Source organism: Mobula hypostoma, chromosome 23 (genome assembly GCF_963921235.1).
Source record: "Mobula hypostoma chromosome 23, sMobHyp1.1, whole genome shotgun sequence".
Lineage (NCBI taxonomy): Eukaryota > Metazoa > Chordata > Chondrichthyes > Myliobatiformes > Myliobatidae > Mobula > Mobula hypostoma.
In genome coordinates this window covers 14,956,166-14,980,560 of record NC_086119.1, presented here as the reverse complement: position 1 = coordinate 14,980,560, position 24,395 = coordinate 14,956,166, and the positions used below count along the sequence as shown (strand labels likewise).

Sequence of the window (24,395 nt, the reverse complement as noted above, 5' to 3'; positions counted from 1 at the left end):
GGTGTCTGCTACCCTCAGCCTGCTGCCCCAGCACACAACAGCAAACATGATCGCACTGGCCACCACGGACTCGTAGAACATCCTCAGCATCGTCCGGCAGATGTTAAAGGACCTCAGTCTCCTCAGGAAATAGAGACGGCTCTGACCCTTCTTGTAGACAGCCTCAGTGTTCTTTGACCAGTCCAGTTTATTGTCAATTCATATCCCCAGTGATCTGCACCCAGACTATAGCCTCTCCATACCACAACCATCCCTGTACCTATCCAAATTTCTCTTAAATGTTGAACTCAAACCCTCATCCACCTCTTCCTCTGGCAGCACATTCTACTCTCACCACCCTCCGAATGAAGAAGTTTCCCCTAAACATTTCACCTTTCACTCTTAACCCATGACCCCTAGTTCTCGTCTCACCCAACCTCAGTGGAAAAAGTCTGCTTATGTATACCCTATCTTTACCCACCCCCCGCCCCCATATTTTTGTATGCCTCTATCAAATCTTGCTTCAATCTTCTGTGCTCTAGAGAATAAAGTCCTAACCTATTCAACCTTTTCCTTTCACTCAGATCCTCAAGTCCTGGCAACATCCTTGTAAATTTTCGCTGCACTCTTTCAGTCTTATTGATATCTATATTGTAGGTAGTTGACTGAACCTGCACACAATAGTCCAAATTAGGCCTCACCAATGCCTTACACAACTTCAACATAACATCCCATCTCCTGTACTCAATACTTTGATTTATGAAGGCCAATATGTCAAATGCTTTCTTTACATCCTTTTTTTTAAAGAAAAAGCTTCCTTATCTGATTTTTTAATTTGGATTTCCAACATTTATGGGATTTTCCTTTGATAATTTCAAAATAATTTGACTACTTCAACCTAGAAACTCTCCAGACAGGCTTTTGGCTTCTTTACATTTTAGGTTACTACCTTCTTTTACCATTCATTATCAGTCACTCTTTTCACCTGCCTTCCACCCAACCACAGGAACTTTCCCTCTGTCCTCTCTTACCCTTCCCACTTTCTCTGCATTTAAAATCATAACCTTCCCCAGTTTTGATAAAAGGTCAATGTCCTCAAATACTTAACACAAGAGGCTCTGCTGAAGCTGGAAATCTTGAGCAACACATACACACACACACACACACACACACACACACACACACACACATACAGCTGTAGGAACTCAGCAGGTCAGGCAGCTTCTATGGCGAGAAAGAAATAGCCAATGATTTAGACCAAGACCCTTCATCAGAAATGACTTACTAATTCTGACTTCTGCCCCTTTCCTTTCCATCCTGATGAATAGTCATCATCCTGTTCTCATGGACATGTAGAATGCCTTGGGGTTTTCTTTAATACAACTGGCCAAGGCCTTCTCATATACCCATCTAGAGCTCCTAAATCCCTTCTTAAGCTCCTTCCTGGCTACCTTATAACTCACCCCTGTCTGATTTTTGCTTCCTATTCCTTAAGCAAGCTTCCTTCTTCCTCTTGACTAGATGTTCCACCTCTCTCAACAACCATGGTTCCTTCACCCTACCATCCTTTCCCTGCCTTATTGGGCCAAACCTATCCAGAACCCCATGCAACTGCTCCCTAAACAGCCTCCATATTTCCACTGTGAATTTCCTTGAGAGAACCTGTTCCTAATTTATGCTCCCAAGTTCCTGCCTAGTACCATTATTTAACCCTAACCCAATTAAATACCCTCCCATACTCTCTACCCTTATCCTTGTCCACGGCAATACTAAGGGTCAGGGATTTGTGGTCACTGTCTCCTAAATGCTCAGCTGCTAAGAGATCTGTCACCTGACTGGGTTCACTACCTAGTACTAGATCCTGTATGGCCTCTCGTCTAGTTGGCCTAAGGACACACTGCGCCAGGAATCCTTCCTGGCCACACCTAACATATTCTGCCCATCTAAACCTTTTGCTCTAAAGAGGTACTATCAATATTAAAGAAGATGAAATCTCCCATGACAACAACCTTGCTACTTTTCTATCTTTCGATTATCTGTCTACTTATCCATTCTTCAGTGTCCCTGTTTCTGTGGTGGGGGTTGGGGGGGTGTGGCTATAGAATACTCCCAATAGAGTGATTGCTCCCTTCCTGTTTCTGACTTAAACCCACACTGACTCAGTAAACAATCCCTCCAGGATGTTCCCCCTTTCTGCAGCTGTGAAACTATCCCTGATTTGCAATGCCATTTCCCACCCCCACATTCTACTTCCCTTCCTGTCCCTTTTGAAACATCTAAGCCCTAGAACATCAAGCAGCCAACTGAATGCAGTTAAATGTCCTTGTGACAGCCAAGTCCCGGCAATGGCCACAATATTGTAATTCCTTGCTTTGTGTTCATCACCCCTGTTCCTAATACTTCTCACATTAAAGAAAGTACATTTCAACCCATTCAACTGACTGCAATTATGCCCCGTCTACTGCCTACCCGCCTGCACACTGTCTCTGAATATTTAATCTACCTTTACTATAATTGTCACATCATCTGCCCTAACACTCTGGTTCCATCTCCCCTGCCAACCTATATAAATCCTCCCCTACAGTTCTAGAAAACCTGACCTCAAGGACATAGGTCCTTCTCGAGTTCAGGTGTAAAGGTCATACCTCCTCCAGAAGTGATCCCAATGATCCACAAATCTGAAATCCTTCCCCCTGCACCAACTCTTCAGCCACACATTCATCTTTATATGCCTTTTTATTGAATAGATTACATGACTGCAATTAATTTTTACTGACCTTCCACAGCAAGCTATTGACAAACTTCAACTCATTCAGAACACCGCTGCTAGACTTTTAACCAAAACCAGGATGAAAGAATCGGAATCAGGCTTATTATCACTGGCATGTGTCATGAAATTTGTTAACTAAGCAGCAGCAGTTCAATACAATACATAACATAGAAGAAGAAAAAATAATAAGCAATCAATCAATTGCAGAATACGTATATTGAGTAGATTTTAAATAATGCAAAAACGGAAATAACATATATTAAAGAAGTGTGGTAGTGTTCACAGGTTCAATGTCCATTTAGGAATTGGATGGCAGAGGGGAAGGAGCAGTTCCTGAATCGCTGAGTGTGTGCCTTCAGGCTTCTGGACCTCCTACCTGATAGTAACAGTGCGTGCCCTGGGTGTTGGGAGTCCTTAATGATGGACGCTGCCTTTCTGAGGAATATCACTCCTGTTGTAGCTACTCTGCATTGGCTTCCTGTATCTTTTAGAACTGATTTTAAAGTTTTCTTTCTTGTTTTTAAAGCTCTCACCGGTCTTGAACTGCAGTAGTGCATCACAAAATCACTTTTATTTTTAAATCCTGCTGGAGCTCTCAGGTCTTCTTTTGCCAGTCTCTTAAGCTTAAATTTAAACATTCTCCCTCAAAGGATAATTGGCAGGTCAGCTTCGTTGAACTACACTCCGAAACTGTGGAATTCAATACCTAAAACCACAAGGCATGCAGACTCAGTTGACACTTTTAAACTCCAGCTCAAAAACCTATTTATTTAACCTTGCTTTTACATCTTTTTAACTTTTATTTTCATGTTTGCACTTTATCCCATTTTAAAGTACCTTGAACCACATCCTAATGGGAAAAGAGCTCTATAAATAGGTTATTTATATTATTACTATTATCTGGTGTATAATCCTATTCTTACCCTCACTGGCACGTGGCAAATGCAGAAAGTCAGAGATTACTACCCTTGGGTTTTTTCCCTAACTCCCTGTGTTTGCTCTTCAGGACCTTACCCCTTCTCTGATAAGATGAAGGTAGGAAGATTAAATGAAGGTCCAAGGCTGAAGAATGTAGTAAGGGTATTAGTGAAGTGTATTAAATAAGGAAACAGGCACAAGGGAGGAATATTTGGGGGAAAGGGAGAGGCACACACAAGCTATATCAAAACAGCAAAACTGTCACTGTTTGCCAACCCACTTTATCAGCTGAAACTAGGTTTGCTGGTAAGGATATAAGAGCAGAAGAGAAAGAGGCCTTTCAGCCACTTGTGCTCAATCTGCCAGTAGCATCATTGCTAAACTTATCTAAACTTACTTCTCTAACCTGCACTCAGTGGCCACTTCATTGGGTACACCTGCTCATCAATGCAAATATCTATTCAGCCAATCTTGTGGAGGAACTCAATGCATAAAAAACATGTAGGCACAGTCACGAGGTTTAGACCAGACATCAGGATGAGGAAGAAATGTGGACTAGGTGACTTTGACATTGGAATGATTGTTGGTGCCAGACGGGGTGGTTTGAGGGTCTCAGAAACTGCTGATCTCCTGGGATTTTCATGCACAGCAGTTTACAGAGAATGGTACTGAGTATATATCCCATACTTCCCTTAATATCTGAAAAAATATCTTTCTTTACTTAGCCACTATTCTTAGCCCTCTCAGGAAGAAAGTTTCAAAGCTTCAGTACTATCTGAGCAACGAACTGACTTCACATCTCTGGAAATTGAAATGAAACTGCAATCCCTAGTTCTATAGTTGTGCAGCAGAAAATATACTGATTGGTTGCATCACAGCCTGGTATGGAAACACCAGTGCCCTCGAATAGAAAATCCTACAAAAAATAGTGGATAAGGCACAGTCCATCACGGGTAAAGCCTTCTGTACCATTGAGCACATCTACATGAATCGCTGTCACAGGAATGCAGTGTCCATCATCAGGGACACCCCCACCCCCCATCCCACGCATGACATGCTCTCTTCTCACTGTTACCATCAGGAAGAAGGTACAAGAGCCTTAAGACTCACTCCATCAGGTTCAGGAACGGTTACAACCCCTCAACCATTAGGCTCTTGAACCAAAGGGGATAACTTGACTCAACTTCACTCGCCCCATCATTGAAATGTTGCCACAACCAATGGACTCACTTTTATGGGCTCTTCATCTCATGTTCTCGATGTTTATTGCTTATTTATTATCAGTATTATTATTTACTTCTTTTTATATTTGCACAGTTTGTTGTCTTTTGCACACTGGTTGAATGCCCAAGTTGGAGTGTTCTTTCATTTATTGTGTTATGATTATTATTCTATGGATTTATTGAATCTCTGGGTTGCATATGGTGACATATATGTACTTTTATAATAAATTTACTTTGAACTTTGAGATACAACAGTGAAGAGAAACATTGTCTCAACATCTACTCTCCAGAGGGTTGTAAGAATATTTTGACTTCTGCTACAAAGTAATGTACATTTTGTTTCCGTTCTCTGTAGAACTCCTTTGTTGGTTATCCTGTCCATATATGATATGCACAGCATTCTTCTGAGGAACCACATCTCTGCTGCATTGATTCTTTTTTCCATTGCATTTGTGGTGGTCCATGACTCGCAGCCATACATCAATAAAGGAAGAACGTAGCAGCTGGGAGTTCTAAGGTAGATGTCAATTGCTATTTTCTTGTTCGTTAGGATGTTTCTCATTTCTGTAAATGCTGTTCTTGCCATTGCTATTCTTGCTTTTATGTCTGTTTCGCATTTGCCATCAGATGTTACCCATGATCCAAGGTACTTAAAGTTGTGAACTTGTTTCAGGATTTCATTTCCCAATACGATCCTACAGTTTGGGATATCAGGTTTCTTTGATATGACCATTACTTCAGTTTTCTTTTTGTTTAAGGTTAGGCCAAGTCGTTCGCTCTCTGTGTTGATGGTAGATGCTAGTTTCTGTAAATTTACTTCACTGTTTGCTGTCAGTACTGTATCATCTGCGTAGCGGAAGTTGTTGATATTGTATCCTCCTATATTTATTCCAGGTAGGTCTTGTATGGTTCTCATGATGTTTTCTCTGTACAGGGAGAACAGGTCTGGTGATAGAACACAACCCTGTCTGACTCCTCACTTTATTGGCTGTTATTCACCAATCTCGTTGTCTATCCATACGGCTGCACTTTGTTGCCAGTAGAGATTCCTGATTATTCTTAGATCTTTTCCGTTGATGTTAATATCTTTAAGCATTTTCATGATGACTTGGTGTTTCACTGTGTCAAAGGCTTTTATGTAGTCAATGAAACAGAAGGATTGGTCTTGTTGTACTTCGATTGACCTTTCGATAATATTCCTGAGAATATAAGTGGCGTTTGATGTTCAACAAAGCCGCACTGTTCTTTACTGATCTCTGGTTTAATTTTATTTAAAATTATATGCATATCATATACAGACAGGATAACCAATGAAGAAGTTCTACAGAGAACAAAAACAAAATGTACATTACTTAAAAAATCAGAAAACAGCAATCAAAATTCTTTGGACACATCGTGCGAAGAGAGACATTAGACCATTTAGTTACAACTGGAAAGTTGGAAGGGAAAAGAAGCAGAGGCAGACAGAGAATGAAAATGATAGATGGAATAACATCATGGTTAGAAACAGGGGAGGCAACAACTACAATTCGGAGGGTCAGGGACCGTGATGGATGGAGAGACATGATCTCCCACGCCGAATGGCAAGACACCTTCTTTAGCTCCACCTTTATGAGTAAGTTCAATTAATTACAAGTTGTTGAAAGGGGAGCATTTTGGAGCTCTTCTGATAAACTACTGCATTGATTCAAGTCTTTATAAATGGAGTCAGTGACAGGTATCATGCATTGTTTTCTGTGTGTAAAAGGTTCCTAACCATGTTCAGTATGTCTGCAGTCAAGAAGTTACCTGGAATTGATCTAATTTCACCAATGCGAATTATGAAATCATTGATTTTGATGGCATTGTAATACACTTGATGAACAATTAGTATTTTAAATGTTTTTACATGTGTTTTATGCTTATTTCTGGATTTAGAGTAATATACACTCAATGGCCACTATATTAGGTAACTCCTGTGCCTAATAAAGTGACCTCTGACTGTATATTCGTGGTCTTCTGCTGCTGTAGCCCATCCACTTTAAAATTCGACAAGTTGTGCCTTCGCAGATGCTCTTCTGCATACCACTGTTTTAATGCATGGTTATTTAAGTTACTGTCGCCTTCCTGTCAGCTCAAACCAGTCTGGCCATTCTCCTCTGACATCTCTAATCAACAAGATGTTTTCACCCACAGAACTGCCACTCACAGGATGATTTTTTTGTTTCTTGCACTGTTCTCTGTAAACTCTAGAGACTGTTCTGTATGAAAAATCCCGGGAGATTTTCCTGGGATAGAGCTTTGACCGGTGGCCAATCCAGACATCGAAAGTTTGCAGAGGATGAGACTTCGATCAGGTCCACTGCCCAAGGATAAAAGGCAGGAGTGGTTCACGCAGAATAATAGAGCTTTGACCAGAACCCAATAGGCATCTGGGATTGATTAGTAAAAGCAAATTAACTGAAGCAACGGCCATCGTCCGTCGACAGAGTGGACATAGAGTGGTGAGCTTAAGGCCTTAGCTCTTCGAGGCTTCCCATGAAGAATGGCTTCACTCAGAGAAAGCAAAGGAAAGATTAAGTTTTTTTTTCTCCTTCCCTTCTTTATATCTGCTCAGCTAAGGCAGTAGAGATACCAGGCAGGATAGTGAAATGCTCCTCTTGCGGGATGTGGGAAGGTAAGGATACAAATGTGAAAAGTTCATCCAGCTTCAGCTTCTAACAAACTGCGTTAAGAAGTTGGAGCTGGAACTGGATGAACTCCTGGATCATTTGGGGTGCTGAAGGGGGGATAGAGAAGGCATATAGAGAGGTAGTTGCACCCAGGGTGCAAAACAAGGGAGACTGGGTGACAGTCAGGAAGGGGAAAGGGGTTAAGGAGCCAGTGCAGTGTACCCCTGTGACCATCCCCCTCAACGACAGGTATAACAATTTGAATACTGTCAGCGTCGATGACCTAACAGAGGAAAGTCACAGTGGTTGGGTCTCCAGCACTGAGTCTGCTTCTGTGACTCAGAAGGGAAGCGGGGGGAGAAGAGCCACACTGTGGTGATGGGTGATTCGTTCGTTAAGGGAATAGACAGGAGGTTCTGTGGGCAAGAATGAGATTCCTGGAGGATATGTTGTCTCCTGGGTGCCAGGATCAAGTGCTTAGCATTCTTAAGTCAGAGGGTAAACAGCCAGAAGTCGTGGTCCATGTAGGTACCAATGACATGGGTAGGATGAGTGATGCGGTTCTGCATAGGGAGTTTAGGGAGTTACGTACTAAGTTAAAGGGCAGGACCTCTTCAGGGTTGTGATCTCAGAATTGCCACGTGCTAGTGAGGCTAGAACTAGGAAGATTATACAGTTTAATACGTGGCTAAGGAGTTGGTGTAGGAGCGGGAGGCAAAAGATTTTTGGATCATTGGACTGTCTTCCAGGGAAGGTGGGACCTGTACGGAAGGGACGGTTTGCACCTGATCTGGAGGAGGACTAATATGCTGGAGGGAAGATTTGATAATGCTGCACGGTGGTGTTTAAATTAGAGTTGCAGAGGGATGGGAACCAGCCAGAACAGTGGAGAGGTTGTGGAGGCAGATGTTGGTAAGATCTCAGACAAAGTTAGGAATCAAAAGTATGAGCATGATGCAACAAAATCGAAAAGGGTGAATACAGGACTGAAAGGGTTGTATCTGATGCATGCAGTATATGGAATAAGGTAGATGAACTTGCAGCACATTGCAAATTGGCAGGTATGACATTGTAGGCATCATGGAATCATGGCTGAAAGATCATAACTGGGAGTTTAATGTCCAAATATACACATTGTATTGAAGGGATAGGCAGGAAGGCAGACGGGGTGGTGTTGCTCCTTCGGTAAAAAAATGAAATCAAATCATTAGAAAGAGGTGACACAGGATCAGAATGTGTTGAATCATTGTGGATGGAGCAAAATGAATTGCAAGGGTAAAAAGACCTTGATGGGAGTGGTATACAGACACCAAACAGTAGTAAAGATGTGGCCTCCAAATTACTACGGTAATGCATGTCAAAAGGGCAATGTTACAATAGTCATGGGGGACTTCAACATGCAGGTAGATTGGGAAAATCAGGTTGGTGCTGAATTACAAGAGAGAGGAGTCGAGAGTGCCTATGAGGTGACTTTTTAGAGCAGCTCATGGTTGAGCCCACTGGAGGGTCAGCTGTTCTGGGTTGGGTGTCACACAATGAACCAGAATTGATTAGAGAGCTTAAGGTAGAAGAACCCTTGGGGTCACTTAGATCACATTTCTTCCTCCTTCAGGTGTTTGGTTGGAAGACCAGCTGAACCTCCTGATCATGTCTGCATGTTTTTATGCATTTGAGATGCTGCCACATGATTGGCTGATAAGGTATTTACACGTACGAACAGGTGTACCAGTGTACCGAATAAACGGCCACTGAGTGTAATTTCGTTCTTTTGAGGGCATATATAGTTCCATTTCATACGAAGCAAATAATTTCCCATGTTAATATGTACCATGCATTGCAGGTTAGCAATGAGAAAAACTGAATTATTTTTACAATAAACAAGTGGGAAGTGAATCATTGCAGATGCAGAACCTTGTCCAGCATTTAAATGCCGGCTGGTCAGAAATTTAATTAACCTAGTTCCTTAAGGAAAAGCAAATACCAAAACAGCTACTGTAATTATGAGATGGAAATATCGATGCAGCAACAAAGAAGGCATGGCAGCAGCTATATTTCATCAGGAATTTGAGGAGATTTGACTTGTCACCTAAAACACTTGCAAATTTCTACGGATGTACTATGGAGAGTATTCTGACTGGCCGCATTACCATCTGCTATGGGGCAGGTAATACTGCGCAGGATCGAAGTAAGCTGCAGAGAGTTGCAAAATTAGTCAGCTCCATCATGGGCAATAGCCTCCGTAGTATTCAGGACTTTGTCAAGGAGCGATGCCTCAGAAAGTCAGCATCTATCATTAAGGACCTACATCACCCAGGACACACATTCTTCTCATTGCTACCATCAGGAAGAAGGTACAGAAACTTCACGGCACACACTCAACGATTCAGGAACAGCGTCTTCCTCTCTGCCATGGATATTGAACCCAAGAACACTATCTCCTTACTTTTTTTTCTTTTTTTTCACTTATTTAATTTAACTATAAGAAACATAGAAAGTCTACAGCACAATACAGGCACCTCGGCCCACAAAGCTGTGCCGAACATGTCCTTACTTTAGAAATTGTCTAGGGTTACTCATAGCCCTGTATTTTGCGAAGCTCCATGTACCAATCCAGGAGTCTGTTAAAAGACCCTATTGTATCCGCCTCCACCACCGTCACTGGCAGCCCATTCCACGCACTCACTACTCTCCGTGTAAAAACCTACCCCTGACATCTCCTCTGTACCTACTTCCAAGCACCTTAAAACTGTGCCCTCTCGTGTTAGCCATTTCAGCCCTGGGAAAAAGCCTCTTGACTATCCACACGATCAATGCCTCTTATCATCTTATACACGTCACCTCTCATCCTCTGTCGCTCCAAGGAGAAAGGGCCGAGTTCACTCAACCTAATCTCATAAGGTATGGTCCCCAATCCAGGCAACATCTTTGTAAATCTCCTTGGCACCCTTTCTATGGATTCCACATCCTTCCTGTAGTGATTATGATTATGATTATGAGGACACACAGTCCCCTTTTCATTGTCATTTAGTAATGCATGCATTAAGAAATGATAAAAATGTTTTTCCAGAATGATATCACAGAAACACAAGACAAACCAAGACTGAAAAACTGACAAAAACCACATAATTATAACATATAGTTACAACAGTGCAAAGCAATACCGTAATTTGATAAGAACAGACCATGGCACAGTAAAAGTCTCAGAGTCTCTCAAAGTCCCATCATCTCACGCGGACAGTAAACCCCCAGCACCGCCAACTTGCTGATGCAGCATCCCGGAAGCATCCGACCACAGTCCGACCCGAGTCCGTCTGAAAAACTCCGAGCCTCCGACCACCTCCCGACACCGAGCACCGAGCACCATCTCTGCCGAGCGTTTCGACCCCGGCCCCAGCAACAGGCGATACGGAAAGCCGAGGATTTAGGGCCTACGTCTCCAGAGATTCTCGATTGCACAGTAGCAGCGGCAGCGAAGTAGGCATTTAAGAAGTTGCTCCAGATGTTTCTCTGTGCTTTCACAGCTGTCCCCATCAAATCCAGATTGATGCACGGCCCCTAGTTACACATATCGATATTCATTCGGAACAGCCACGCGTGCTGCGTCACGCTGCCATCTTCTCCTCCCTCCAACGATCTCTTCTTTCATTTTGTCCTGACGAAGGGTCTAGGCCTGAAACGTTGACTGATGCTGTCTGGCCTGCTGCGTTCCACTAACATTTTGTGTGTGTTCCTACAATCACCAAGATCCTTTTCTATAGTGAATACTGAAGCTCCTTTAGTACTTCATTAAGTACCTCTGCTATCTCCTCCGGTTCCATACACACTTTTCCACTGTCACACTTGATTGGTCCAATTCTCTCATGTCTTATCCTCTTGTTCTTCACATACTTGTAGAATGCCTTGGGGTTTCCTTAATCCTGTCCACCAAGGCCTTCTCATGGCCCCTTCTGGCTCTCCTAATTTCATTCTTAAGCTCCTTCCTGCTAGCCTTATAATCTTCAAGATCTCTATCATTACCTAGTTTTTTGAACCTTTTATAAGCTTTCCTTTTCTTCTTGAGTAGATTTACAACAGACTTTGTACACTACGGTTCCTGTACCCTACCATCCTTTCCCTGTCTCATTGGAACATACCTATGCAGAACTACACACAAATTTCCCCTGAACATTTGCCACATTTCTACTGTACATTTCCCTGAGAACATCTGTTCCCAATTTATGCTTCCAAGTTCCTGCCTGATAGCCTCATACTCCAATTAAACTTTTTGAATAGATATTAGATTAGATTAGATTCAAATTTATTGTCATTGTGCCGAGTACAGATACAAAGCCAATGAAATGCAGTTAGCATCTGACCAGAAATGCAAAGAATACTGTTATTTACAAAATAACTGTGAATAAAAAGTAAGTGCTACAGCACACAAATATAAAAGTACTGGGACAGTACAATATGGGTGCAATACTGCTTAGCGCTGTGATGTGAGGTTCAGCAGGGTCACAGCCTCAGGGAATCAGCTCTTCCTGTGCCTGCTGGTGCGGGAGTGGAGGCTCCTGTAGCACCTACCGGATGGGAGGAGAGTAAAAAGTCCACGGTTAGGATGAGATGCATCCTTGATAATGCTTTTCGCCCTGCCCAGGCAGCGTTTATAGTAGACATTCTCAATGGTGGGCAATTGGGTGCCAATAATCTGCTGGGCAGTTTGAAGCTGTGGACACTACCTTACTACTTTTTTTCTATTTTTTTATATATACAATATATACTTAATGTAATTCTCTATCATTATGTATTGCAATGCACTGCTGCCACAAAGACCACACATTTCACAACATATGCCAGTGATATTAAACCTGATTCTGATTCTGACATTCTTTACAGAACATTTTATTAAACAGCCTGCAATGCCAGTCTGATATACAGGTGAGTGCAGATGTTTATGACTTTAATCACCTGGGGTAGCAAGTCAGCTGTTCCACCACAAACCTGAAATGGAAATGTTTTGCCTCTTGGGATCAGATTGAGAGATCACAGTCACCTGTGAAAGGATTGTGAAAATAATCCAAGAAAGAGGAAAGATTCAGATAATCTTTGGGGATGTTCAGGTAATTTGCATATGGATATCATGACATAATAATGTTGGTTTTGAAGCAAAAGAGTTATTTTAGAATTGTTGTCTATTTGTATCTTGCAGGAAGTTAATGTTTGTAAGCTTCTATTTCTTACATGTCTCGGTGGTGAAGAGCTGCCGTCTTGAAACTACTTTTGGTGAGAGTACTGCTACAAGGCTATTGGGTTGGAAGTTCCAGGATTTAATGACGAAACTGCAACACATTTTCAAATCAGGATGGTGTTTGAGTTGGAGGGGATCTCATGGTAGTGTAGCGGTTAGCACAATCACTTGACGGCGTCAGCAATCACCGGTGAGGGTTTGATTCCCATCACTGCCGGTAAGGAATCTGTACGTCCACCCTGTGACTGATGGGTTTCCTCCGGGTGCTCACGCTTCCTCTCGCAGCCCAAAGACGCGCTGTTAGGGTCAGAGCCAGTGAGCTGTGTTTATGTTGACATCAGAAGCGTGGCAGACTTGCGGGCTGCCCCCAGCACAATCGTCGCTCGTTTGATTTGACGTAAGTGATGCGCTTCACTGTGTGTTTCGATGTTTCAATGCACGTGTGACAAATAAAGCTAATCATTATATTTGTAGGAAGCTAGTGTTTGTAAGCCTCCATCGTTTACACGTCTGGCTGGTGATCGCTGCCGTCTTGAAACTGATTTTGGTGAAAGTGCAGTGCTGTTGGGTTGGAAGCTCCAGGATTTAATGATAAAAACTGAAATACGTTTCCAAGTCAGGATGTTGTGTGATTTGGAGGAGATCTCTCATATTACCATGCACCTGCTCCCTTACCTTCCTTTTTCATGTCAAGATTGTATGTTTGGCAGGTGTTGCTGGAGCAGACAACACAAATAATTGTTGCACATTTTGAAGCCACAGTGTGATGGTGATAGAGGGTAAGATTGGTAGATGGGGAACCACTCTGGGGCATGGATGATATTGAAATTCACGGATGTTGCTGGAACTGCACTCATCCAGACAAGCAGAGAGCATTGTTCTCTCTAAGCTGCCACGCAGTAACCGAAATGCCCCCGTGCACATAGATTTGTTGCTGTGCATCTGGAATTGGAAGCAACTAGAAAATGTTTATGAAATGTGAAAGATTTTCTTCGTGATACTGTATTTCATTATCCCCGTCAATTAATAAATAAATCAAAAGTATGTGATTTTTGAATTTTTATTCTAAATATTCATAGTATGCATATTACAAAAAAGCATTTAAAGTGCCACGCAGCCTCCAGGCCAAGTAGACAATTCCTGCTCAGAGTAATGGTTGGTCCGCACAGCTGACCATCAGGTAGGAGGTACAGAAGCCTGAAGGCACACACTCAGCGGTTCAGGAACAGCTTCTTCCCCTCTGCCATTCGATTCCTAAAAGGACATTGAAGCTTTGGACACTACCTCACTTTTTAAAATATACAGTATTTTTGTTTTTGCATTTTTTATATCTATTCAATATATGTAATTGATTTACTTGTTTATTTATTATTGTTTATTTTATTTATTATTTTTTTCTCTCGCTCTCTCTCTGCTAGATTAAGTATTGCAGTGAACTGCTGCTGCTAAGTTAAGAAATTTCATGTCACATGCCGGTGACAATAAACCTGATTCTGTAAAATAAATTAGAAGGAACGTTGGCAGAGAGTATTCCATCGTTCACCTAATTTGTGTGTTGCCAATGGTGGAAAAGCTTTTCAGTGGAAAACTTTTAAACCTTTTGGGATGAGTTATACTGTACATCTGACCTGCTTTTGTGGTCAAGTGTTTATGTGGCTGGTGCAATTGAATTTCTGCTCAATGGCAACCTCAATGATCTTGCTATTGGGGGCTCAGTGATGTTGGTGCCACCGAATATCAATCGCTGTCAATGTTCCCTCTATTTTGTAATGACCCATGTGTGCAAAAATCTTATGCTGAGCAATTTTTTACCCCAGTGGCAACAACATGTCCACACTGAACTTTTAAGTGGAAGTAAACCTGATGCTATTCTAAGGATAATAAACTACCAAGTTCAGTTTGTTGTTCGTTGTTTAAAAGAAGCAAAATAATACACATCAATGACTCTTACTTCTCATACACTATATGATAGCATGTAATAATATCAATCTTTCACATGTTATTAAAGTTATTTGAAATAGACAATAGACAATAGGTGCAGGAGTAGGCCATTCAGCCCTTCAAGCCAGCACCACCATTCACTGTGATCATGGCTGATCATCCACAATCAGTACCCTTTTCCTGCCTTCTCCACATATCCTTTCACTCCGCTATCTTTAAGAGCTCTATCTAACTCTTTTTTGAAAGAATCCAATGGTCAAACAAAACTTATTAAAGTACAAAGTTACTTGACAAAATATCCTGATAGATATTTTAGTTGGAAATCATTGCATACAGCACAAATTTTGTTTCTTAATTACATAAGAGACATAAAGTTGAACAAGATATTTAAGTTGCTTAGTCATTTTTTCTCCCTCCTGCGCTTGGCATTTACCCACTCTTTGTAAACTCTGTCAAGACTAATAAATGCTCCTTCCAACAGACAGCTTTGAATTCTCATCAGCATACCCAAATGACACTCACTTACACAGTTTCTCAGTTTCTTTTTGATTAGCCATTCCTCTTTAAATAAATTAGCAGTTCTTTTGCGCTTCATGCCCTTTACTTCTTTGGAATTTGACATAGTGAATCAATAGTCTCTTCAATAAAAACAGTATAAATAAGCCATTTCTGAAATCTTCACACAAATCATCACAGACTCCATGTTGTCAACACTGTCCGCATCGTCAACTGGAAAAGGAAATGTGATTGTGTACGATCGTGAAATATACTAACCATGACAACGAGGTAGAGGGAGGCAACCTTCTGTGCGCAGTTTAAATTGCTTTGTGCATTAGTAGCTAAAGGTCTGTGTGTGTGTGGACATGTGCATGACTCATATGGATTGCTAGCCTTTCAGTCCATCATCAGCAAAGCAGTGCAAGGGTTTGTATTACTGTCAATCGTCATTGTTGCCCAAATGATTACGAACTTGCAGCGTCATTATAATCTTGATTGTTGGTGTAGGCCTTGAGGCTGATTTATAGTTGTGCGTACGGACTACACCGTAGGCCTGGTTTATACTTCTGCGTAGCCCTACACCGTAGCGAGCATGCGTAGTTGTCTCTGCGTTGCTCTGCAATTCACCGCCAAAACGCTAGTTGGCGGTGGGGTTTCTATGCCACTGTGTTGAGTTTCTTCGTGAAAGACATGGGCGAGGAAATGCATTTCAAATATTTTCGGATGTCGGCAGGTAGATTTGACGATTTGGTTCATCATCTCCAACCATTTATTTCGCATCAGTGTACAGACATGGCGGAGAAAAGCAACTGGAAATGCTTATGAGGAAATGCGGGGCTACCAAGTGGACCAATCACAGTTGTTGCGGTCTGCGTCGCTGTGACGTGTGAGTTACATTTTTGGGGAGGTGCATGTCACCCTACGGCGTAGGGTACGCGATACCTACGGCGTACATTTGACGCACAAGTATAAATCAGCCTTTAGCTCCCACACAGCCAGGTTCAGGAACAGTTATTACCTTACACCCATTGAACTGGCATGAATAACTTCACTCACCGCTGCTCAGAACTGATTCTGCAACCTACAGACTCGCTTTCAAGGACCCTTGTTCTCATGTTATCAGAATTATTTTTATTTACATAATTTGTCTTCTTTTGTACATTGGTTGCTTGTCAGTCTTTGTTTATGTATAGTTTTTAGTCAATTCTATTGTATTTCTTTATTTTCCTGTAAATGCCTGCAAGAAAGTGAAACTCAAGGAAGTATGTGTGGTGACATAAGTATTTTGATAATAAATGTACTTTAAACTTTGGTCCAAAGAGCTGAATTCCAAATGTGAGCTGTGAATAACTGTCCCTAAAATCAAAGCAACATTTAAATAAATGGCTTCTTCCCCCTTTCCTTTCCAGTCCTGATGAAAGGTCTTGGCCCGAAACATCAATCATTATATATCTCCAAATGCTGAGTTCCTCCAGAATTTTTTTATGTGTTGCTTCAGATAAATGTGGTAGCAAGAAGTCCTGTTAAGTGGAAATCATTGGAAAAGTTTCCACTGACAGATTCATATCTAATAAAGAGGTGCTTGCCGGAGCCTCTGTAGGCAGGACACCATCCTCGTCTCAGCTGTCTCCAGCAGCTGCATCAGTGACTTTCCTCCATCATATGTTAGAGCTACAGATGTCTGCTGATGTTTATTCTCCGTTTGGCTGCACTCCCAACTCCTTCGACAATAAAGCAATTATGCAGCAAACAAGAAGATATTGACAACATTCAAGCCTGGGCTAATAATTGGCAACTGGCAAGCCTATAGACACACAAGTCCTCTCCAGTAAGTGAGAGTCCGATCAGCTCACCTTGACAATCAACAGCAGAACCATAGTCAGATTCACCACAATCTAACTGTCAACATTAACCAAAACCCTAACTGGATCAGCTACAGTGCTGTGCAAAAGTCTTAGGCACGTAGCTGAGGTGCCTAAGAGTTTTGCGCCGGACTGTGTTTATCAACATGGAGTGGAGAGAGGTTCTGTAAATCTGGTGGGAGCAAAGGATGTTGTGAATGGTGAGGGTGGAGGGTAGAATGGTGGAGAGGTGTGGGAAAGGTGACAGAGGAAGAGTGCCGGGGGCAGAGAGTAGCGCGGGTGCAGACACATCCAGCCCTGAGACACCAGGCAAGGTAATCGTACAGCCAGATTTGGGAACAGCTTCTTTCCAACTGTGATAAGACTGCTGAACGGATCCTGACCCGGATCTGGGCCGTACCCGCTAAATATCCGGACCTGCCTCTCGGTTTTTTTGCACTACCTTACTTTCCATTTTTCTATTTTCTATTTATGATTTATAATTTAAATTTTTACTATTTACTATCGATTTGTACTCCAGGGGGCGTGAAGCGCAGAATCAAATATCGCTGTGATGATTGTACGCTCTAGTATCAATTGTTTGGCGACAATAAAGTAAAGTAATATGTTTCCAAACAATTGGTTTATTGATCATTACAAAATATCTCTCTTGTACTTTCCACTCCCTGCCCCTTCCCACTCTCAGTCCACAATATAGACCCACATCAGAATCCGTTTTATCGTCATTCACATATGTCATGAAATTTGTTTCTTTTTTTGCGGCAGCAGTACAATGCAGTACATAAAATTACTACAGTGCTGTGCAAAGATCTGGGGCATCTTTGCTATATATACTATATATGTGCCCAAGATCTTTTCATGGTACTGTACTTAAATACTGTGGCTGCAAAAGCAGGTCAGGGCCAAGTATTCTGCATTGAGTCGCTCTCCTAAAGACGTTCCATCCTCTGCAAGACAAAAGTCAGGATTGCAATGGAAGCTCTTCACTTGTCTAAATGGTTGGATTTCCGGCAACACAATGCAGTCTGATTGACTATCACCCAATTGACCATCGCAAAAGTACACCTTATACCCCATTTGCAAACTGTGACTGCAACTCCAACAAATTACAGAAGGCATGGAAACAGACCCTGCAGCCCAACTGGTCTATGCTAACCAAGATGCTCCAATCAAGCTTGTCCCGTTTGCCAATACTTGGCCTATAATACTTTAAACTTGTTCTATACATGTACCTATCCAACTGTGTCTTAAACGCTTTACTACCAACCTCAACCACTTCCTCTGGCAGCTCATTCCATATACATACTGCCAGTTGTGAAAAGAAGTTGCCCCTCAAATTCCCATTAAATCTTTACCTTTTCACTATGTGCTCTAGTTCTTGATGCTGCAACCGTGGGAATAAGACTTGAGTGCATTCACCCTATCTATCCATTTGACGTCATCGCCTTAGTTATGTTCTCTACCACCCAGGACGTCTTGGTCATTCACTTTGTGGGTATGACATGGGTACAAGTATGTTCGGCTCCAGATTGCACACCAGCCTAACATGGAAGCATGTCTCCATTCCTTTATTGTTATTGGAGCATGATTCTGGGACATCCCACCTTACAAGTGTAGCTTCTCCATTGAGTATGCAGTAGGCAACTCACCCCCACCTGCTCAAGGACGGTTAGGAATTAGCAATAAATTATCTTTCCACTGTAGCCCATGCTATTAATGTATGGGAAATATTCTAAATACAACCACTGCATCTCTACAAAATTACACACACCTTTATCCAAAGTTACCTGAAAATGGTCAACTGAAATAGATGTTATTTCTTACAGCAAACACTTTGATTTGCTGCCCTATTTTAATTGACAAAAAATATCCATTTTCAAGAAATGCTTAATCGTCACAACCACGGATTCAGCAGCTCGGCAGATACCGCAATTGCGCTCATGAATATGCACGTGGCAGCTAATAATTATTTCATTGTGATGGTATTTAACTCCATTCTTTTTGTCGTAGTGCTTGTCGAGACTTGAGCAAAACATGGCAATGTTTCGCTGCCTGCTTGCATTCTGCCTTGCCTGAGAAAATGGACTGTCGAGTCAACTGACTCTGAAGACTAGCAGTATTCCTTTTATACTTAGTTATTTCTTTCAGCTGCAGTGTGGGCTTTGTTTTCCATTTGAGAGTTTTAGTTTGGCCTAGCATTTATTGTTTTCCTTCTAATCCTGTTCGCATTAAAGTCCATGAATTATTGAGATGGAGGACCTTTATTGCTGCCCTAAAAGCCAGTGGCATAACTGTCAGTAAGTAAGTCTTCTAAATTGCAAACGTTACTCTGCTGTTTAAGAAGAATGGGAGGCAGCAGAAAGGAAACTATAGACCTGTTAGCCTGACATCAGTGGTTGGGAGGTTGTTGGAATTGATTGTTAGGGATGAGATTACAGAGTATCTGGAGGCACAAGATAGGCCAAAGCCAGCATGGTTTCCTGAAAGGAAGATCCTGCCTGACAAACCTACTGCAATTCTTTGAGGAAATTACAAGCAGGGAGATAGATGTGGTGTACTTGGATTTTCAGAAGGCCTTTGACAAGGTGCCGCACATGAGGCTGCTTAGCAAGATAAGAGCCCATGGAATTACAGGGAAGTTACTAGCATGGGTGGAGCAGTAGCTGGTCGGCAGAAAACAGAGAGTAAGAATAAAGGGATCCTATTCTGGCTGGCTGCCGGTTACCAGTGGATTTCCACAGGGGTCAGTGTTGGGACTGCTGCTTTTTACGATGTATGTCAATGTTTTGGACTATGGGATTAATGGATTTGTGGCTAAATTTGCTGATGATACAAAGATCGGTGGAGGAGCGGGTAGTGTTGTGGAAACAGAGAGCCTACACAGAGATTTAGATAGTTTAGGGGAATGGGCAAAGAAGTGGCAAATAAAATACAATGTTGGAAAGTGCATGGTCATACACTTTGGTGGAAAAAATAAACGGGCAAAATATTATTTAGATGGGGAGAGAATTCAAAATGCAGATGCAAAGGGACTTGGGAGTCCTTGTGCAAGATACCCTAAAGGTTAACCTCCAGGTTGAGTCGGTGGTGAAGAAGGCGAATGCAATGTTGGCATTCATTTCTAGAGGTATAGAATATAAAAGCAGGGATGTGATGTTGAGGCTCTGTAAGGCACTTGTGCGACCACACTTGATGTGTTGTGTGAGTTTTGCGCTCCTTATTTTAGAAAGGATGTACTGACATTGGAGAGGGTTCAGAGAAGATTCACGAAAATAATTCCAGGAAATGAAAGGATTACCGTCTGAGGAACATCTGGCAGTTCTTGGGCTGTATTCCCTGGAGTTCAGGAGAATGAGGGAGGATCTCATAGAAACATTCCAAATGTTAAAAGGCCTGTACAGATTAGATATGGCAAAGTTATTTCCCATGTTAGGGGATTCTAGGACAAGAGGGCACGGCTTCAGGATTGAAGGATGTCCATTTAGAACTGAGATGTGGAGAAATTACTTTAGTCAGAGGGTGGTAAATCTGTGGAATTTGTTGCCACGAGCTGCTGTGGAGGCCAAGTCATTGGGTCTATTTAAAGCAGAGATAGATGGGTTCTTGATTGGCCAGGGCATCAAAGGATATGGGGAGAAGGCAAGGGGAGTGGGGATGACTGGAAGAATTGGATTAGCCCATGATTGCATGGCGGAGCAGACTCGATGGGCCAAATGGCCTGCTCCTGCTCCTATATCTTATGGTCTTATGGTCTTCCGCTCTGACATCAGGTTTCAGAATGGACAATGAACAGTACCTACCTACCTTTGTTCTCTTTTTGCATTACTTATTTAATTGTATGTATACATACTCCTTATTGTAATTTATAATTTGTTTTTATATATTGTATTGTAATGCTGCCACAAAACAACAAATTTCACATGTCAGCGTTTTAAAATCTGATTCTGATAAAGGGGAGTCCCCCTCCTCCCAGGGGTTCCCAAACGACGCCATTCCCATCTCCCTCTCCTTCCCGATTCTACCTTTGGGACATGAGATAAGTTTATCCGAAAGCAAATTAGAACCAATGAACTCAATCAGACTTCATTACACGAGTAACAGCCTTGTTAATCCGAATATAAACAGCAGATCTATTCATATTCATTACCAGGGCGGGTCAGAAACGCCCATATGTTTAATAAGATCGCTCTGTCAGTACTGAACGCCTCACTGTCCTAGCGTCCACTCGGCGTTATTCAGTATCTCTTCAAAAAGAGAAGCATGCTATCTTTCGGAAGTTAAGCCCAATCGACAAGCCTCACTAGAACGACTCAAGTTTCATTTTCGATCAAACTTTATTTTTCAAAGTTTTCTTACTGCTGAAGTTATTTTGGACACAAACTATGGCCTCCGCAGGAGTTGCCTGTCTGCCTGCTGTACGCAGGATCGCTGTCTTCGGAGGAACTCACGGCAATGAACTGTCCGGGGTATTTTTGGTCAGACATTGGCTGAGGGACAAATCTGAGATCCAGCGTGGTACGTGTGAGGTTCAACCCTTCCTGACCAACCCGACGGCTGTAATGAGGTGTACCCGCTACGTGGACTGTGATTTGAACCGAGCCTTTACTGCGGAAAACCTGAGGTAAGTGGGTTTAGTGAAGAAAAGCTCAGTCACAGGGAGGCACCGGAGTTAGGGAACTCCCGGAAGAACTGAATGGCCAGGGAGCGCCTTCGCAAGACAGACTATTTGCCTTCAACATTAGTTCAAAAAAAAACTCCAGATATTGAAAATCCGAAAATCAGAAATACCGGAAATGTCTTTTAAGTCTGGCAAGAAAAGTCATCGAGCTGAAACTTTGACTCTGTTACTGTCTCTCTCTCCTCAGAGGCTGTCTGAACTGCTGGCCATTCCCAGCAGGTATACCTGTCGCTTGCAAAGTATCTCCCACAGGAGATAATGCCCGTACAGGCTATGGTTCTAAGGTTGATTCCTGGATTCATTAAGTTGATTCTTGGAATGTGACAATGAAATTAGGCAAAATAGCCCTTTATTTCTGAAATTTAGGTAATCTCTCTGGGAACCTGATGGGTTGGTGGGTATTTAGGTTTAGATGTCACATGAAATGACTGAACTTTCAGAAATGAAATGTCCGTTTTGCTCAACTTTATTTTTCATTGTAAAACTACCACAGAGTCTCAGGGTAAGGGGTTGTCTATATAAAACCAAGCTGAGGATGAGTTGCTTCTCTCTGGTGTTATAAATCCTTGGCATTCTCTATCCCAGGGAATTATAAAGGCTGAAGTGTGGTAAATTTGAGGCTGATTGTGAGGGTTGACAGGAAAGTGGAAGTTGAGGCCAAAGATCTGATGAACAATGATCTTATTGAATGGCAGATCACGTCTGAGGGGCTGAATGGCTTACTACTGCTCCTGTTTTGTGTGCTTCGTACAGGGCGTGGATGGAGCCCATTGTTTACTGTGCTTCCAAAAAATGGTGTTGAATTTGAATAAACTGTTTCCTTTCAATTATTTGCTGCCCATTATGCCACTGGTGTTCGGGGCAGCAACGAATGTCTTTCATCTCTGTCTGTCCTTGGTCAACTTCTCTATTGTGTCCAGGTGTGGTTCACGGTCCTCATTTCTGCCTCTATGGTACAGGACTCAGTTTTCACTACTGTCAGCCTTGCAAATCCCGTGGGGAGACTCAGGAATACCATCACACACAAATATAGAAGGATTCTTAATATGTAGTTTCCATAACAATTTTTTTGACCAATCAGGGTTGTTAACCTTGAGCTGAACCCCCAAACCTGGAATACCTGTGGACCATAGAGTCACAGAAAACTGCAGCACAGAAACAGGCCCTTTGGCCCATCTAGCCCATGCTAAACCATTTAAACTGCCTCGTCCCATCGACATAGAACATAGAAATCTACAGCACATTACAGGCCTTTTGACCCACAATGTTATGCCGACCATGTAACCTACTCTAGAAACTGCCTAGAATTTCCCTACTGCATCGCTCTCTATTTTTCTAAGCTCCATGTACCTACGCAAGAGTCTCTTAAAATACCCTATTGTATCTGCCTCTCCCACTGTCACTGGCAGGGCAATCCACGCCCCCACCACTGTGTGAAAAACTTACCTCTAACATTCCCCTTGTACCTACTTCCAAGCACCTTAATACTATGGCCCTCATTTTAGCCAGTTTAACCCTAGGAAAAAGCCTCTGGCTATCCACATGATCAATGCCTTTCATCATCTTATACACCTTTATCAGGTCACCTCTCATCCTCCGTAACTCCAAGGAGAAAAGGCCAAGTTCACTCAACCTATTCTCATAAGGCATGCTCCCCAATCCAGGCAGCATCCTCGTAAGTCTCCTCCGGGCTCTCTATAGTATCCACATCCTTCCTGTAATGAGGTGACTAGAACTGAACACAGTACTCCAAGTGGGGTCTAACTAAGGTCTTGATTAGCTTTAACATTACCTCACGGCTCTTGAACTCAATCCCATGGTTGATGAAGGCCGTCACACCATACGCCTTCTTAACAACGCTGTCAACCTGCACAGCAGCTTTGAGTGTCCGATGGACACGGACTCCAAGATCTCGCTGATCCTCCACACTGCCAAGAAAGAATCTTACCATTAAAATTATATTCTGTCTTCAAATTTGACCTTCCTAAATGAACCACTTCACACTTATCTGGGTTGAACTCCATCTGCCACTTCTCAGCCTAGTTCTGCATCCTATCAATGTCCCGCTGTAACCTCTGACGAGACCTCCAGACTATCCACAATACCCCTAACTTTTGTGTTATCAGCAAACTTACTAACCCACCCTTCTACTTCCTCATCCAGGTCATTTGTAAAAATCACAAAGAGGAGGGGTCCCAGAACAGATCCCTGCAGAACACCACTGGCCCATCCATGCGGAATATGAACCATTTACAACCACCCTTTGCCTTCTGTGGGCAAGCCAATTCTGGATCCACAAAGCAAGGTCTCCTTGGATCCCTTGTCTCATTACTTTCTGAATGAGCCTTTCATGGGGAACCTTATCAATGCCTAACCACTCTTAGTCTGGCCTCTACCCTTTGACCTGTTTGGTTTGGTTGATACTACCAAGAGCCAAAGCATAAAGCCCTGACTCCAGTCAGCATAGCTCACCAGATCATTGAGGCATGCACGTCTCCAAATCACAACAAGGTTGTGGTCCTCTAGGAGGTGTTTCCCTTTAGGGATACTAATCTGCCTGTTGTAACCTGCCAGGAATAGTGAGGGGAGCTTGCTGATTGGCAATTACTAGTAAATTTCTGGCTCTTGGTTGGAAGAAACAAACAGGA

The 24,395-nt window shown here is 42.4% G+C and overlaps 2 protein-coding genes across 4 annotated transcripts in view; one reads left to right on the top strand and one right to left on the bottom strand.

Moving 5' to 3' along the window:
* LOC134336797 (spermatogenesis-associated protein 22) overlaps positions 1 to 24,395 on the bottom strand; it is a 113,107-nt gene that overhangs the window by 73,351 nt on the left and 15,361 nt on the right. The window contains exons 1-2 of one of the 3 annotated variants that reach the window (XM_063031263.1): positions 24,220 to 24,260; positions 23,540 to 23,675 (exon numbers count right to left, since the gene is read on the bottom strand). The exons of 1 other annotated variant lie outside the window; for it this stretch is intronic. The gene's annotated coding sequence lies outside the window, so the exon portion shown is untranslated. Of the gene's footprint in view, positions 1 to 23,539; positions 23,676 to 24,219; positions 24,261 to 24,395 lie in introns of those variants that run through there. One more of the 3 variants, XM_063031262.1, reaches the window with a different exon arrangement.
* The window catches only part of aspa (aspartoacylase), a 47,046-nt gene continuing 43,910 nt past the window's right edge, over positions 21,260 to 24,395 (top strand). The window contains exon 1 of the mRNA XM_063031271.1: positions 21,260 to 21,690. Coding sequence (XP_062887341.1) covers positions 21,452 to 21,690 — 239 coding nt within the window. The 5' untranslated portion in view covers positions 21,260 to 21,451. The remainder of the gene's footprint in view (positions 21,691 to 24,395) is intronic.